The sequence below is a fragment of the Lepisma saccharinum genome, chromosome 3 (assembly GCF_977018435.1).
Source record: "Lepisma saccharinum chromosome 3, izLepSacc3.1, whole genome shotgun sequence".
Taxonomy (NCBI): domain Eukaryota; kingdom Metazoa; phylum Arthropoda; class Insecta; order Zygentoma; family Lepismatidae; genus Lepisma; species Lepisma saccharinum.
This window is the reverse complement of record NC_139231.1, coordinates 128818946-128837468: the sequence shown is the minus strand read 5'-3', so window position 1 is coordinate 128837468 and position 18523 is coordinate 128818946. Positions and strand designations below refer to the sequence as shown.

The 18523-nt window shown below is 37.2% G+C and overlaps 1 protein-coding gene across 3 annotated transcripts in view; it reads left to right on the top strand.

Moving 5' to 3' along the window:
• The window catches only part of LOC145986001 (uncharacterized), a 47879-nt gene extending 30147 nt beyond the window's left edge, over positions 1-17732 (top strand). For all 3 annotated transcript variants that reach the window (XM_083120163.1, XM_083120164.1, XM_083120165.1), the window contains 4 exons: positions 1789-1949; positions 4420-4525; positions 14590-14727; positions 17105-17732. In XM_083120163.1, coding sequence (XP_082976289.1) covers positions 1789-1949; positions 4420-4525; positions 14590-14727; positions 17105-17206 — 507 coding nt within the window. In that variant the 3' untranslated portion in view covers positions 17207-17732. The remainder of the gene's footprint in view (positions 1-1788; positions 1950-4419; positions 4526-14589; positions 14728-17104) is intronic.
• The last annotated feature ends 791 nt before the right edge of the window (positions 17733-18523 follow it).

Here is an 18523-nt window from a genome sequence, read left to right as displayed (position 1 = left end):
TGTTTAAGAGTATATTTTGCAGTTCATTTCGCATTATTTCGTGACAAAACAAGGTACAAAAATGCACCTCACACCTTTCAGAAACATGAAAAACGAACATTACAACATATTATTTCATATTTCGTGTTTTTGTCATAAACGAAATTTGCATGCCTCTACCAATTCTCCTTCTATGCATAAGGAAGACTTAAAACAAGAACTGTCAAGTAGTTTTGCTTTAAAGTAGGGATGGGCCTATATGAAATTTTGACCAACACTGATAAAGTACCCATATAAAATGTACCAATAACAATAACCAATATTCTACCGATCTCATATAAAATTCCAAACGGTCCTTGAAGAACCTGAATAGTTCATTGACCTCCTTAATAAATGTTTGTTTCCAGGTGACTACAGTGCACGAGAAGTTGCATATTTGGACATTTACTTTTTTAAAAAAGTAGGGCATGGAGATTATCCTTTAAAATTATAACAAAATGGCAGAATTTTGCACTAAATTATAAGATATTTATATATATATCGGATAGGTAAAATAATCAGCAATTTTACCAATACACCAATATGCCTATAAAAAAATGTAAAGTGATCCCCTGTGCTTAGCACTATATCATGAAGACGTGTGGGGGTAACGCTCCACACTTTCTTGATCTGGTCATGAGTGGGGGGTGATGTGATCAGCATCACGCCCGTGACCGCCTTTATGCCTATATCAGCTGATATCGATAGAGTACCAATTAATCTGTCCCATCTTTACTTTAAAGCATTCAATGAATTACACTTAAAAAATGTTTCATTTTATCCCAAGTTCATTTTTCCACATAGTACTGATGAGTATTGTACATAATCTCCGGGATAATTGTTGTGTGGTGATGGCCATGGTGGCTCAGTCGGTAACGCGTCTGACTACCATGCTAAAGGTCCCGGGTTCGATCTCCAGCCAGTTCAAATCCGGGAACTTTTCTAACGTTGGAAGCGGCCCCGGTGCCCACCCAGCGTCGAATGACATGGGTACCTGGGGGAAACCCTGGGGGTTAAAGGCGGTCAGGGGCGTGATGCTGTGTGGGGCATTACCCCACACCCCCTATATGCCTTCATGGCATGGTGCTAAGCACAGGGGAGCACTTTACCTTTTTTAATTATTGTGTGGTATTTTTGTGCACCCCATGAGAAACGCAGACTCAGAAATTATTTCAGGATCAGAAGTGGTATATTTTGGTGTTTGAATGGTGAATGTAACCCTAAATTTGATTTCAGAACTACAATTATTACACAAAGTAAACATCTCCCTTGTATTTCTCTTGTAGTCTGTGGTTGTTACAAGCATAAAAACACATTTTTTTGATATGACTTTTCAGGAGAACACACACTCCTTTAAACCAGAGACTACAAGATAAATAATTCTAGAATGGAAGCAATGCATACATATAAGATAAATCTCCCTTCTAATAGCACATTTATGTAGTTATCAGAGTATTAAGATTATTCCTGTGTAGTGCAGTTCATTTTTGCTTCTCAAATATTTACAGTACATCAGAATTATTCAATTTTCCATGATTTGCATAACTCGCAGGATAATTCAGACTTCAGAAAGTGTCATGTCAGTAAATTATATATAAATTTCGTGTTTTGAGTCTATTTCGCATTTTGCATTTCATTTCACTTCATTTTGTGACAAAACATGGTAGCAGAATGCACCTCACACCTTTCAAAAAGGAAATATGCATGCCCCTAGAATACTAAGTGTTTCATTCAAGTATTGCTTATAATTTTCTTCTGTTTCTTTTGTAGGCACTTTGCTTATTTAGAAGAGCCCTTGTTTTCTGTCAAGACATGTGGCGTGTGCAGACTTCTACTCTGGCCCGTGAATTGTGCGTTGAAAAGGATGTTGCCCAGGGACTCATTTGCAAATTGGAAAAGGAAGGAATACTTAAGCCTACCAGAGGGAAAGGGTAAGCAAATTAAAAATATTTTAAAGAGAAATTGTTAAAAAGATCAAAGATCAATTACTTACGTGTGTGAGTACAAAATGTCGATGAAAACAACGTTTCAGAGGTCAAGACTGCCTCCTTCTTCAGGTTGATGCTTATTCTTGGACACCTGACATGGTGTCACGTTAAGAAAGTGTTAGTTGAGGATACAGGTAAAAGGGTATGGTAAAAAACACTTATGGAAAAGACCCTGGTCTGTAGCTGTAAAAACCTTCACACTATTAAAACTCATATCTAAAACCACGCATTTCCTATTCTAAAAACACTTAAAAGAAACGTCCTAAGTGGCTGTTAGAATAGAAGCACATAGAAGCCACCTGGCCAGTGCTTGGGAGAAGCATATGCTCAACATGGAGAAGGAAGCTACCTTCCCCTCTGTAGTTTTTCCCTCTTGAAACTGGTGCGTCAGTCCAAGGTGAACTCAGTTTCCACCTCGGCGGCCCTCTGAAACGTTGTTTTGATCGACATTCCGTACTCACACATGTAAGTAATTGATCTTTTTAACAATTTCTCTATTTAGCAGTAATACGCACATCACAATATGTTTTTAAAAATATTTTGATGATGGCAGCAGCATTTGTGTTAGTTATTCATGAGGATTCACCTCAGTATGTTTTCTAATGAAAATGAAATATTTTTTAATGTGGGGATACAAAAATGATTAGGTAAAGTTCCTCCACTATGGTAAGAAAGCACTTAGGACCATGTGGAGGTGGGGCACCCACCCATTCGTGATCATGGTCATTTTACTATCATAATTATTATTATTATTTGATGTGATCAGCACCATGCTCCAGCCACGTTTATTCTTCTGATGTTATATCACCCACTCTGGGAATTGAACCTGGGTATCCTGCATGGTAGTCAAATGCTCTACAACTGGCTCACCACAGTTTGTTAACATGGGAATGGGACATAGAGAGCTGTACTATTATCAACATCGACTGATACAGGTGTATTGATAAATTGCAGATATTTTACTAGTCCCAATATTTTTTATAAAAAGTCTGTAACAGTGAAAAATTGTTCCATCCTGTAGTTTTTGTAATGATTATAAAGCGTAAGCTACAATATAACTTACATAGAGTTCCATTTTTGTGTGATAAGCCGCAATCTGGATTTCAACCTTGGGCAGCATATTTAGTGTTTTTCTAATTTTTCTTCATGGAAAGTACGAAATTTCAAATTTCCTGCCGAAAACAAGCCTGTATTTGACACAAATACAAGGAAAACAGCCCTATATTGTAAGGGTTAATATACTGTTTATTTGACAAAGGTGTAATTATTCCCTTGTTATAATATGCAAAAGAATTTATAATTTTGGGTTTTACTTGTAGGAGACTATTACAACCCTCTACTGTGTTAAATATGAATGAGTATCAGAGTGTGTTTAAATATTTGCATTCTGCTGACTACAACATAATTTCATCACATCACTGAAAATTAGGGATCACTGATCATCATTCGGTGTTATTTTTCCCAAAATTTGCATTTTTATTTTAGCACATTTTTTCTGCCAAATATACCTAAAATTGTGCATTTATTGTCCTTTTAGACTAGTATTTTAGTTGTAGATTACATGGCCTACACCTAATCGTTAGAGTTTGATACACTGGAACCAATATTTTTGACGAGTTATTTTCCATTATTCTCACGTGACAAATATCGATTGACTCCAAAATTGGTGTTTTTACTTTTCAGTATTACTTTTCCAAAATTCGCATTATTATTTTAGAACATTTTTCTGCTAATATACCAAAACTTATGCTTCCACTGTGCTTTTAAACTAGTATTTTAAATTGTAGGTTACATAGCCTACACCTGTTATTGAGAGTTTGTTACATTGGAACCGATTTTTAAGGAAGTTATTTTCCATTATTTCTCGCATGTAAATACTGATCTTACGGCTCCCGTGCGACGGTAGGCACACGCTCAATCTCCTGTCAGAACCCTACAACTTTGCTGTGATGCAAAGCATAGAAAGTGAAAGATCGCGAGAAACATATTTACATGTGGTTTCATGTAGCTTTCAGAATTTAAACATGCATAATATCCATTAGTTTCCTTTTGGATAAAATTTGGTAAAACGTGTGTGTTATACATGCACAAATATGGTACATTTTATTTTTTAAGACTAACACACAAGAATGTTGGATTTTCGTGGTATTTTTCAGTAAGCACAAAATGTGTTGAAATTCGCGAATAAGGCCACAATATGCATTTTATGCCAAATTCACGCTATTTTGTGATTTCGGGTCGGTGAAAAACGTTTTTAGAACATGTCACTGCACATTCATAAACACTTTTTTGCAGCAATTAACATTTTTCGGAGTTATCGCATTAGCATAAAACCAAGGTTCCTACTGATCATCAATAAACATGTCATAACATTAATGCGTCTTTACATAATTTCTCATTTTCTTTTTTCCAGCTCTGCTAGATTAGTAGATAAACTTCGTTTTCAGCAGTATGCTTTGCCTCGTTACTTGAGCAAGAATTCAGTAGGACATGTTGAAGAAGAGTCTGGTGGAAAAGAGGTATGAGTTTCTTTTACCTAATACTTGTCCCTTTATTGCAGTGGTTTCTTTTCTTTTAAAAGATGGACAAATAAATAGGTACTCTTTCGATATTGGCATATCGATGTATCAGTTTATTTGTAAAATTACCTATAATTACCAATTCGATATATCTATAAATTGCTTGTAATTTAGTGCAAAATACTGTTATTTTGTTGTTATTGTATAAATATTAACATATAATTCATATGCCTTGCTTTTGTAATTTTCTAAATACAGTGGAACCTCGGTTTTACGTTTTTTAGGAAACCATGGTGAAATAACTTAAAATGTGGGGAAATGTAAATTCCAGGAAAATTTTACAGCATTTTGCTCTATTGGGACCATGATAATTGAATGTATAATGCGGGAAATTGTAAAACCAGGGAACTTAAATTCGGGGTTCCACTGGATGCATTTCATTTTTCAAAAGCAAATCCATTCAATCACCTTGTTACAAACATAATTTATGCTTTTGTTATTTAACCCTTAAATACAGTGTGTGCTTTCAGCAGTAATTTGAAAATTGCAGGAAGTTTTAAATAAAAAATTATATCTTGGTAACTATGAATGCTAGAGCTACAAATTATAGCTCGTTTTTTCTAAGCTACAATCCCATGGTCATAAAAAAATCATTTACCAAATAGAAGAAGAAAACTAATGTAAAAGAAAATATATCTTAAAGTATTTTCATGAAATTTGAAGTTCATTGGGCCCCTACGTAGAGCAATGCCAGGACGTGAGAGTTGAAATATTGAGCACTTGCTGCTGATACTTTCGGAGGAAAAAATATAATCTGGGAACTATGTTTGCTAGAGTACAGAGTAGGTTATAAGCCTGTGGTCAAAGAACCCAATTTTCATGTATCAAGTAGAAGAAGATGAAAGTAAAAACAATATGATTTTTTTTGAGAAAATTTAAATTTTGTCAGGCCCCCACGTAAGCAATACCATGACGTGAGGGTTCAAAATGGTACCTGGATATTGCCTAATATGCTTTCCATTCTCGAGGCAAGAATAGCACAGTTACTGCTGATACTTTCAGAGAAAAAAATAATTTCTAATGAAAAAGATATTTTTTCTAATGAAAAGATATTATTTATATCCTGAATCAAATTAAACAAACTAATTGCTAATAGGATTCCTCAAGTCTCAGGTAGCACTCAAAATATGTATCTCTGAACTTTACTTGAGTCACACTATGGTCCAAAACTTGAAAAACCAAATGTGACATATGCCATGTCTCAACGTGTAAGGGTTAACATTGTTTTTATGCCACTTTTGACTAATTTTAATGATAATGATGAGCAATGATTAGCTATATTCACAAAAAAACACCCATGCCCAGGTTTTGTCGAATCCAGTAATTTCAGTGGCAAAATCGCAAGTCGATCACTTAACAGGCTTGATCACTGAGCTGGCACAACATTATTTAAGGTACATTTCCAAATTATATCAGGTGAGAACCTTATTTAATTCATAAGGTTGATCCAAAACATTCCTGAACATTTAAATAAACATGACAAGAGTGCAATGCATCTAATGCTTCAACTTGGGCAAGTATCATGAAGAAACTGCAACACAATAGTGTGCTTAGTCATTGTATCAACATGCAAGAGGTTCATCTTACAATTTCTGTTGCAGTTAGAGTAAACCATATCCACTAGCAATGAATTTTTTATGAAGTTTTGTTTTAAATTGTAGAGAACAGCATTTCAGAATTAGGCTAAACATAGGAATGGTGAAATTGTTTCAAAAGTGACTGAATTTTTTCAGTTGATGCTCATTCAAAATTGATAAAATTGTTGACATTGTCAGGAAAGTAATTTGTTCTATCTTGTAACTGTTCATGAAGTCACTGAAACTTGGTGGAGCCACGTAGTATTTCAGATCAAACTTTAAACTGTACATCCAGTCCCAACTAGTCTATCTGTGCATAAAGTTAAAATCTCAAGCTCAAAACAGCAAGGTCACTGAAGAGACTCATGTATTCTGATAGAAAATGTAGAAATGGATACATTGCATTCAACTTGTGAAGAGTCCCGGGTTCGAATGCTGGCCTGGGAATGGATGTTTGTGAGTGTCTATTCATCAATTTCATCACCTCATCTTCACAAATTAGCCAAAAGTGGCACAAAAAGCGAAATAACATAAATCAAATCAAATCAAATCGTGAAGAAAACTCTTTGGCCTACATGGGGGCCCGATGAAGTTCAAATTTCTTCTACTTGATTGAATTTTTTTTCCGACCGTAGGCTTATAATAGGTTTATAACTTAGTCTATACTGAAGAAAACTTAGCATAATTTGTAACTGTACCATACATAGTTTCCGGGCAATATATTTTTTTTGTTTTGTTTTTGAAAACTTTTATAGAATTTTAAATTTTCTGCTGAAATCAAGCATGGCTTTTACATTAGAATATTTTTTTTTACCTAAAGTATCAGCAGCAAGTGTGCAATTCCTGCCACAAGAATGGAATACATGTCCGACAATATACAGGTACTGTTCTCAACTCTAACCTCCTAGCATTGCCTACATGGGAGCCCAACGAGTTTCAATTTCCGTTAAAAATGAAAAATTTTCATTTTGTTCCTATCATAGTCTTTTTCTACTTGATAAATTAAAATTTGGTTTCTTCAACCATAGGCTTATAGCCTGGTCTGAACTAAAGAAAACAAGATGATATAGCATTCATAGTTTTCATGATGTAAGATAAGTCTTTCGGAATTTTGAATTTACTGCCAAAAAGAAGCAAGACTTTTCCTTTAGAAATTTTTTTTCTCCGAACTTGATAATGAAAATTTTATTTCCCCCCAAAACAAGCTTGTAGCTAATCTGCACTGAACAAAAGGTGTAATTTATAAATCTAGCATTTGTAGTTTGAGATATAAAATTTTATTAAAAACCTTTTGAAATTTAAATTTCCCATTGAAAACCCATTGTGGCCTAGGCTGGACTGTCACAGCTGACGTTTAAGGCTTAATCTGCCAGTTTTTGGTGAAACGGAGGCCACAGTAGTTGCACAACTTGCTTACTTGCCTGCTGCAGACTTTTCCATACCCCAAATGAAAATGAAGAAAGTCTCTTGATATTTTGAGTTCTTTTTCTCGATACTGCACAGTATCACAAAAGAATTGTTCCAGAAATGTTTTGACAAATGGAAGCATCACTGTCAATTGTGTAAAAGCTAAATAGTTTCTAAGATAAGCTATTTTCAAAGTTCAGGAAATTTTTGGACAGATCTCGTATGTAACTAGGTGATTGAAATTTCAAAGAACTTTGTATTTAGAAATTTACAAGAGCCAGGTACATAGATTCCACCTTCATATTTATAAAAAACCGTAACTAAATGGTGGAATTGTGAAGTCGATTACAAACAAATTATATTAGGGATGGGACTAGGACAGCCAAAACCACCATTTGCCGTTACCGATACTTCATAATTCCAGTTTAACAAAGACTAGTGACTGGGCCATACTAACTCATCACATCACCAGGCACATATCTAGAAATATATTTTGGGGAGAGTGTATCCAACCAAGTGTCTCAGAAAGAAAAAATATAGATATTTATGATTCATATGTTAATTATTAGGGCTGAGCTGATACCGATGTTAGTTCGGCTTGATAGTAATGCTGGTTTTAAAATGTCCACCTTTCGTACCCCACGAGTTTTCATGCAAGAATTGTCATGAATGGTTTCTTTTACTTTCACATAGCATTCACCAGGCAGTTATATGCCTTAAAGGTCACGTTTGGGTGCCACTTTCAATTTACCCATACCTTTGATTTTTCATCTGCTTTCCGGGAGGGAGAGGGTTTATCCAGTCTTTCTCAGAAAATGTACATGGAACTTCTTATGCTGACCTTCCAACCTGTCACAAGGTAGGGTGAACAAACCTTTTAAAAAGAAATGTTGAGACGAGTTGTTGCTCTTCTTTGCTACACTCTACCCACTCAAAATCATTGGTATCTGCCAACATAGGAATGTATCTAAAATGTCTTACAATTTAGTGCAATACTGTGCCATTTTGTTATAATTTTTATGGATATAATGATATAATCTCCATTCTGTACTTTTTTAAAAGTAAATGTCTAAATACAGTATGCAGCTTGTGTTGCATTGCAAAAACTTGGTTCATCTGGCATTTATTATGAGGTCAATGAACCATTTAGAATTTTATATTGGGATCGGTATCGTCCAAAATTTCATATCGGTCTTTATCCAATTTATATCAATCTATTCCAATAGAGTGTCACTCCTTTTTGGTAGAATTTTATTTTATATTTATTTTTAGTAATAATATACAATGAGTTGGATGTTTGGGGAATTAATTATTTTATTGGGTGGTTGCAATATCTTATTCTTTAATTTTGCTTAGTATTTGAATTAGTCACTATATTTCATCCCTATTGCATATCAATATTTATGTCCTCTATCCACATTTGCTTACATATGTAGACCTGAACTACTTACAGGTAACATACATATCACTCTTAATAATGCAAGGCTCATTCAATATACCGTGCTTTTCACGGCTGAGTCGTCTGTGAAGCAGTGGCTAGCATGCTGGGCAGTGTGAGTATGTCTGCCAGCAAACTGAATGCAACATCTGCGTAACTGGAGCCGGCTATGTAATGAAAATAAGCTCGTACAATTACATTGACAGTTACAATTAAAATGAGCACGTACCTTGTTACAAGAGGTGTTGGAAATGTTGTCCTCCTGCATCCATGCATCCTGCATTTATGGCATCTTTTTATGAAATTTTCGCTAACATGTATTCTTCTAATGCATGGCTTCTGGTTTAAAAGCTTGGTAGCTCGCCACGCAGATGTCATGAAATGTCTGTTTCTTGTACAAGACGGCAGAGGAATTTTTGAGGAGTATGTTCCAATCGTGCTCCAACGTCATCTATTTTCTCCTCAGTAAGCACCACCGTTTTACCCTTTGCTTCTTAGCAAGAACAGACCCTGTTTCCCTATTTTTGTCCACAAGTTTTCGAATACTGCCTTTGTGTGAAACAGGAACATCTGGGAATGCTGCTGCAAAATGCCTTCTAACTTCTCTACAAAAATTCGTAATTACATAAAAGTTGTACATAAAAAAATGTTGTTTTAAATTGTACGTATAGTGTGGCATTATTAGGACTGCAAAAAAACACCAGAAATATGTAAAGTAAAACAAAACAATCTAAAACACTTGTTAACACATTAACATTTCACAAACACATGCAAACTGGACACCAGCTATTTGAATAATGAAGCAATGAAGCACTGATGCATCCAGTGCCAAGGTCAGTGTACAGCTGCAAGTCTAAATGCCTGCAGATGCGCCAGCACTGACTGGCGTGCTGGCTGCCACTTCACAGACGACTCGACAGTGAAAAGCACTGTATAACCTGAAATATTGTTGTAACAAGTATTTATTAGAAGCACCAAAATAACTACAGTACTATGTTTCAACATAGTCCCACCCAGTGCAATGCACCTATGCCAGCACTTGATAAGGGCACTGTTTCTGCAGAAAATATTTTGGATGCGTGCGGAACCGCTCATGCACAGTCATTCTCGAACCTCAATCTTAGCGAATCTTTCAGTGAGCCAAAGGTGTGGAAATCAGAAGGTGCGAGATCGGGCAAATATGGAGGGTGGGGTAAGCACTCAAACTTTAGGTCCTTGATGGTAGAAAATGTGACATGGGCAGTGTGTGGTCTTGCATTGTCATGAAGTAAAAGCATGCCAGTGGACACCAGACCACGTCGTCTCTGCAGAATGGCTGCTTTCAGTTTTTCACACAAAACGTTGGATTCTACACTTATTTCCATCTGAAAAGCAATTTCACAAACAGTAATATGCCTGTTCTCCCATATGAAGTCCTCCACTTGAGCAGTGTTGCTTTCCGTGACTGCAGTGACAATGCTGGTTATGCCCTGTTTGAACCCCTCAGCCCACTCGTACACTTGTGATCGACTCATACAGTTGTCACTGTACTGAACTGTCATGCGGCGATGAATTTCTATGGGTTTCACGTCTTCACTCAACAAAAATCTCTCATCACTTTGCTGCTGAAGCTTGGAGCACTCCTATAAGGGTGCCAGCCCCAGCTATAAATAGCTTACAGATTAAAACTAACTAACTCTCTAGCCTTCTTAAACCCGAAGGTTCATGGCTGCAGCAACACAGGCCTTCCAACTGTTCCTATCCTGAGCAAGATCTATATACTGTTTTCCATTCCTACCGATCGATTTCCTTTAGGTCCATCTCAACGTTATCCCTTCGTCTTGGCCTTCCTACAGGTCTCTTATCATCAGGTTTACCAACAAGAATCCTGTAAACTCTTCTTTCCTCTCCTAATCGTACCACGTGGCCTGCCCATCTAAGTCTTCTTGATTGATTTAATTATTCTAAAAAACGGGATTTTTTCCACCTGTTCAAGCGGCTCCGGTTCCCACCCAGCATCATATAAGTTGGGTACCTGGAGGAAACTCTGGGGGGGGGGAGGGTAAAGATGGATGGCCAGGGGCGTGGTGCTGATCACATCACCCCCACATTTGGCCGTGATCAAGAAAGTGTGCGACCCTAACCGCACACCCCCTGTACGCCTTCATGGCGTGGTGCATAGCACAGGGGAGCAATTTACCTTTTTTATATCTGGACATGAGTACATATTATGCAGTTCTACATTATATGACCTTCTCCACTCACCTGCCTCCTCATCCCTTTTAGGTCCAAATATTTTCCTAAGGATCTTATTTTCAAATACTCTCAATTTATGTTCCTCTTTCAATGTAAGGGACCAAATTTCGCAAAATGACTGTTTTGTATATTTTAACTTTTAGTTTCTTAGATATTAAACGAGATGACAAAAGTAACATGCATTTCCTGAATTAAGCCTGCTTTTTATTTTCTCTTTAATTTCATTTTCATTTGTTAGTATTAGTCCTAAGTACAGTCAACTCTCGATTCAACGACCTTTCACAGTTCCCGGGAAAAGGGTCGTTATTTCGAAGGGGTCGTTATTGGAATTTGCACCAATTTTCAGCTTAAAGGGAGCTCAAACGGACACAAAGATGCCTTAGGAGATGGTAACAACATTTATCCTGGTAGTTATACAACCTGTTATGCACAGGATGCGTGTTGAGAGAAGGAAAATAGAACATGAAAAAGTTTTCACAAACGAGAATTTAAAATAATGTTACTTTGTTTCAATTGTGCACAGTCGTTGCATTTCCAGGAAATTCTTACAATTCTAGTTCATGAGAAACCCGTTTGCACCGAGACCAATGGAAAGGAAAACAATCTCTCGCTTATTGCAAGCGAAACTCGAAGAATTTTGACACCAGTCAGACTGGTGCCAGCAAAAGTCTTGAGATAATCGGGCAGAATGAATGTTGGATTTTATAGGGGTTTACCTTTAGATCTCTCGGGAGAAACAACACAACCTCTCTAGGTACCAGACAAAAAAAAAATAAAGACAGGGCTGTAATTTTCGTTCTGGTTCGGCTGTGTAAAATGCATCGTAAAAAAAGTCACTTTTCTTTGCTTCAACCAACGTCATTCACCCTCCTTCTCCATTCAAGGGAGCAGTCCAAACTCCTTCCTTGACTTGCATTGTAATCCAGCGTGAAAAAGGAAACGCGCAACTTGCGATCTGTTTTCACCCAATGCGTATTCTACAACACGTCATTAAACAGCGTGGCAGTCGATAATCATTCGGGTTTGGAATTAAATTTCACTTTAAACTGTATATTTAGTCCCGATTAGCCCATGAGCATAAAATGAACTGAAAAGAAGCTTTATGAAACTGCGCATTTTCACATATCAAAATGGTAGATCGTTATTTACTCTCACGTTAATCAACGATTTAATGTTGGATGTAGGAGTATTCTCGATGTCAAACACCCACCCCTCCAAACGTTTTTCCCTTGAATAATGTCTTTTTAATCAGTCTCAGCGACCATTCCTACATTGAACACACTTTTTTTTTCCTCCACATGAATGGTTCTGAAGAAAGCGAATGCAAATTAAATTTACAGATTTGCTTATCAGAAGGTGCAGAACATGGTTATTTTAACTCTTGTTTTCCTTTCTGGAGATCCAATTTCGTTGTTATCGTCAAATCAAAACAGCTTTGCATTTGGGAGATTCAAAACAATAACATTCAAAACAATAACTTTTTCCTTGAGCTGGATGAGTCATCACTGTTATCTGCAAGCAAGAGCTTTGCAGACGCTAGACAAAACACTGGCGCCAGCTGCATTGTAAAAACAAGGAGACCGGCTGGAAGTTCGAGCAACAGGTGGCGGAAGAGAAAAGTCCCAGCATTTTAAAGATAACGCAACTGTCGGAAGAGGGAACTTTTAACAGCAGTGTAAAGAAGAAAGAAATGACCCTTGCTTTACGTTTTACCATGCAACAGACAATAATACGGGCAATATTTCCTATGCAGACAACAGCATTAAATAATAATAATAATAATAAATAAATAAAAAAAACTGAAATCTGCAATTATCAACATTGCCGTGCACACCAGTGGCGGAGAATGAGCTGGGGAAAGGGTAGAGGGTCACTTTTTTTTACTTGTTCTATGGTTTTTGTTCGTTTTCAAGAATATATCCAGAACTGGTTGCCCCATTTTAGACGTCAAAGGAAAGGAAGAGGGGTGGTTCCTTTTCCACCCTCGCCTGTAATCAGCCCGCATCAGCAAGAAAATCGTGGCTGAAACAATCTGCATTGCCCCCCTCCCTCCTTTGTTTGCTGACAGGAAAAGAGGGAGAAGTCAGTCAGCCAACGGAACACTTTTTTGGCAGATATTACAACATCGACACAATTAGGAAAACGTATGAATTGGGAAACGGGAGTTATGATGCACGTAAGATCGAAGTAAACTTTTGTGGAAACCTGGATGACAACGCATTAAACAGGTTGACGATCTTTAGTTCACCTTTGTGGTTTTGATTATCTCTAACAGTTTCGCTTTTTTATGAAGTGTTGCAGGGAACAAAGAACACGTTTTGAATGAAAGCGGTTACCGGAAGTTGTCGGCTACAAGGCCGAGAGTTGATCACTCACGGGAACCTAATGAACTCTAGGTCAGAGCTGGACAGATGGGCCAGACTTCCAGGTGCCACACATCTGTATTTTCGAACATTCCTGCGATCTTATCTCTGAAGGTGGTGTATTTATCGATGAAAGAGCTTGACCTGCCATACACATTGGCAAAGACTGCAAGTCCAGCAGTCATTTCGGGCTACTCCCACCCTCCCCCGCGAGTTTTCAGCAGCTCTTAGGACAAGGAAACAAGTCAAGTCGATTTAAAATAACATCCAAGCACATTCGATCTTCTCTTCTCGCGTATCCAAGAGCAAGCGTGGCAAAACAAGCCTGGTGCGTTGGGTAGTGGCAGTCAGGTGCGGGGTAACATTGGTGCACTTGAGGGAGGGGAGGGCAGAAGTCAAGTGCTATTGGATATCACTCAAGCATGGTGTGGTGGTGTTTATTTTTAGTTCAGACCTAATAGTGAGCGGTAGAGCGGTCGTAAAGGGAATGAGTGGAGGAAAAAACAACACATTTTTCGGCCGATTTTCTTCAATTTTTCAACTTTTTTTTTCCAAATTTTTCAACTTTTTTCTAAATTTTTCATGGTTCCCGGGAAAAGGGTCGTTACTTCGAGAGGGTCGTTATACCCGGGGTCGTAGAATCGAGAGTTGACTGTACTTGAATTTGGAAATTGGTTCAAACAAGTTATCAATAATTAGATTTTGATAGAATAGCTTACAGATGCCTTCACAAAATAACAAACATAACAATCATTGTCGTATTTTAGATTTTTTATACTATTTTTCTGGTTATTTATTGAATGCACCTTGTATTATGTGATGGGCACTTCTCATCAGTGTCTCAGATAAGTATGTCTTTGTCTTTTCCATGACTTATCTGAATGCATTTTCTTGTGCTAGTTTGTTTAGCCCCTTTTTTGTCACCTTTTGGATCTAGAACCAGTACTTTGCTGTATTATATGTTATGCTTACTTTCAATTTCAGGAAGTTGATGTAGTAGAGATTTCAACTGATAAAGGTCCTCAAGAACAGTGCATTTCAAGAAAAATGACCCCTTCCAAAGAGGGTGAACAGCAACCTCCTTCCAGAAGACGACAGCGAGCTTATTTACATAATGACAGAGTAAGTAACATCATCTAATTTGTAAATTAGGAATTGTGTTTCTTTGTAAATCACACTACATCAGCACCAGTTATAAGCAGGGGTAGCCAAAACTAAAAATAACTTGGGGTACCAGGCCCTTTTTCTCAAGAGCCAGCAAATATACAGTCTGCACTGAAAGTATTGATGCCACACCAGTGAAAGCAAGAACCACAACAGATGTATCCACCAAACAAACAACAAAATCAATGTTGTACTACTCACCTTGTAGTCAGTATTTTGTCGACCCTCCTTTATGCTTCCGGCATTCTGTCAGTAGTTTTGGAACACTCAAAGACAGGTTTTGGAGGAGATTAACTGGCAGATTGACCCAAATGTCCCTTATGGCAGCTTCTAGCTTAAGGAGTGTAGATGTGTCCCTGTTCCTTAAATGTCACTTCATGATAGACCACAGATTTTCAATCGGGGCTTTGTCCTGGCCAATCATCAAAATAAGGGACACAAGCATCTTTGAGCCATGAAACCACACTTTTGGCTGTGTGACAAGGAGCCCCATCCTGCATAAAAAAAGATGCTCCACTTTTTCAAAGGACACTTCCAAAACATCATTGAAGAACTCAAAATAGGAGTACTGATTCATGGTCTGGTTTTTAGGAAGAATAACTAACTCTCCTACACCACCATAACTAAAGGTTGACCCCACCTTCGTCCTTGAAGCGTTTCACCAAACGTTGCACTGTTCTCAGGTTCACGCCTGTTTGTGTCGTGATTTCTGTGCTTTTTATGCCTGCTCTAAACAAGCCAATCACCTGCTCAGTATCACCAGGCTTCAATATGTTGTAAGGCATCGTTTCACACACAAAATCAACTCAGAACACCAACACAACAGCCCAAAATTCACAGGAAATACCACACGCACGTGCGCACTTACAACAATGTCTCCCACTCGAATCTGAGCGAGTTGAAACTTGCAGCTACGAACAAAGGAAGATCGCAGGTGGTAGTTTACTGCCCATGAACGACAACTCTTTTCACGGTGTCATTTAGGAGATAGGTGGTCCTATGTAAAAACGCGAAAATAATTGACGTCAATGCTGTTGGCGTCAATACTTTCCGCGCAGACTGTATATAGGAGGGGATATCAAAAAGTAATTGAGTAAATTTTTTACAGCCAAACTGCTGAAATGTCAATTTTTTAAAATTCAACTTTCTTCTTCCTTTAACAGGCACAACGTATAAATTTTACCTCCACTAAAAGCCCCATCCCCGGCCGGTTCAAATCCGGGAACTTTTCTAACGATGGAAGCGGCCCCGGCGCCCACCCAGCGTCGAATAACATGGGTACCCGGGGGAAACCATGGGGGGTAAAGGCGGTCAGGGGCGTGATGCTGATCACATCACCCCCACTCACGACCGGATCAAGAAAGTGTGGGGCGTTACCCCCACACCCCCTATACGCCTTCATGGCGTGGTGCTATGCACAGGGGAGCACTTTACCTTTTTTTTTTAATCTTTAAGAAAGAAAACAAAACAAATTTCATCTGTCTACATAAATTAGTTCTAGAGTTAAATTATTTTTTTTTGTACTTCGTGGCAAGTTTGAAAAACCTGCACTTGAAATGGCTCCGGCGTAAATTAAAATACAGGTTATACATGGTATCCAACCAGTTTTGCACAGCCCTGGTTAAAACAATATTTCACCAGCTGAATGCTGTTTTGTTGAATCTCTGCATTTTGTCCAAGATGAGTTGATGAAATTATAAAGTTCCTTACATGTTAATGCATTATATTCTGAAGCAGCGTATATAGCTGTTAGTAGTGTGAATGATTAACATTGATAAACTTAGCAATATTAATTAAATTTATTTTCTCACTTAATATCTTCAACAGAGAACAATTGAAGACCCTGGTGCAAGAACCAGACAGCTCCAAATTATAAAAGTTTTCACAAGACACGAAAAACTGAATAAAAGAATGAAATGTTGAATTTAGGGGTATTCACGTGCAATAGCTAGAAGTAACATACATATTGAAGTGTGCGGTCTCGATAGCAACTGCTACACGCCGCCAAGTGGTCGAACACTGAACTATAGCCGCTGCAAGAACCAGACTGCTCCAGGAGCTGTCTGCGATGATGCGCTGGCAGAAACACGCCAGAGAACTCCTTTTCCATTCCTACTACACAACAAATCTGTGGAGCAGTCTGATTCTTGTACCAGCAGATAGCATTTCTTTCGTGATAGATTACAGCAAAAAAAAAAATCAATTTTGACCAAAAAGTGGAGCTTTCTAGTTCTTGCACCGGGGGTCTTCAATTTCTCTAACTGAAATAGTTCAAGTAAAATATGTGCAAGAACTGTTACTTCTATCAAGCACATTGATTTTGATCTCTTTTCAGAAAGTTATGTTCAATGTAAGCACTGACCTAAGTGATGAGGAACATGTAGAAGGCCGAGTGAAACGTCGTAAAGCTTCAACTGTTGGTGGTTTAATGATTTAATTAGGTAGATATCCAGTTTAGGAACAATCATTTTCAAACAATAGGAAAGTCTCTTGTGGTGTTAAGATTATTTATTATATTTTAGTTAAAAAAAAAAGACTGGCTGAAACTTGACATGGTTTTGAAGGGATAAAAACCAAGCATAACTTTTTATTTAATCCAGTCATTATTTATTAAAATATATATATATATTATTTAGGCATATGTAAGGAAGGTATTTCTTGTACAGTCATGAGCACTTCTGGGTTATAACGATTCCATTGAGTTTCAAAGGGATCGTTACAATACAGAAATATCAGTGACTATACATATTTATTTAATTTATTGATTGTAACAACCAAATATTGTTTTTGTTTATAGTAACAAGTGTTACCGTGATATGTTCAGTAATTTATTGTTTATCTAACGAGCAGTTTATCAGAATATGCATTTCTTTAATTTGTGTAATGAAGTGTGAGTAATTGTATTGTAATAATACATTACATAATTACACTACATTGTAATTTTGTGTGAACATATTTTTTTTTTAATATACTAACTTTGTTTCAATCTTATTTAGTATCTTGTAACAATGTTCATGTCTTTTGTTCTTAATAAATGATATTGTTTTATCAAACACACAATAGATGTATACTCTATTTTCCAATTCTACTCTCCTTCCCTCTTTCCTTAGTCTTCTCCCTCATCTTTCCTCCAGTCTCTTTTCTATCCTCCCTTTCCTATCCCTTTGTCTCCAAAGATGGGAAAGAGAAGAAAGAAGAGGAGTGGTGAGAAAGCAGGGGATAAAAGTATAATATAGGTTAGAGAGATGGAGAAGAGTACAGAGTGGGGATATAGAATTGATGAAAAGGGGCGGAAGAAAGAGAAAGCTGTAGATTGAAAAGATATTTTAGAGGGAATTGTTAGAGAAGAGTTTTGTTGAGGAAGAAGAGAAGGGATAGTGGAAAGTGAGGAGAAAAAAAGAGGGAGAGAGAGTGGAATAGGATGGGACGGATTAATCGGTATCTGTAAAATTACCGATTATTTTACCAATCCGATATCGATAATTATCTGATAATTTAGTGCAAAATTCTGCCATTTTATTGTAATCTTTATGGATAATCTCCATGCCCTACTTTCTAAAAAAGTAAATGTCTAAATATGCAATTTCTTTTTCACTGCAGTCATCTTGAAACACACATTTATTAAGGAGGTCAATGAACCTTTCAGGTTCTTCAAGGACCATTTCTAATTTTATATCGGATTGGTAGAATATCAGTTATCGGTAAATTTTATATTGGTACTTTATCGGTATCAGCCAAAATTTCATATTGGCCC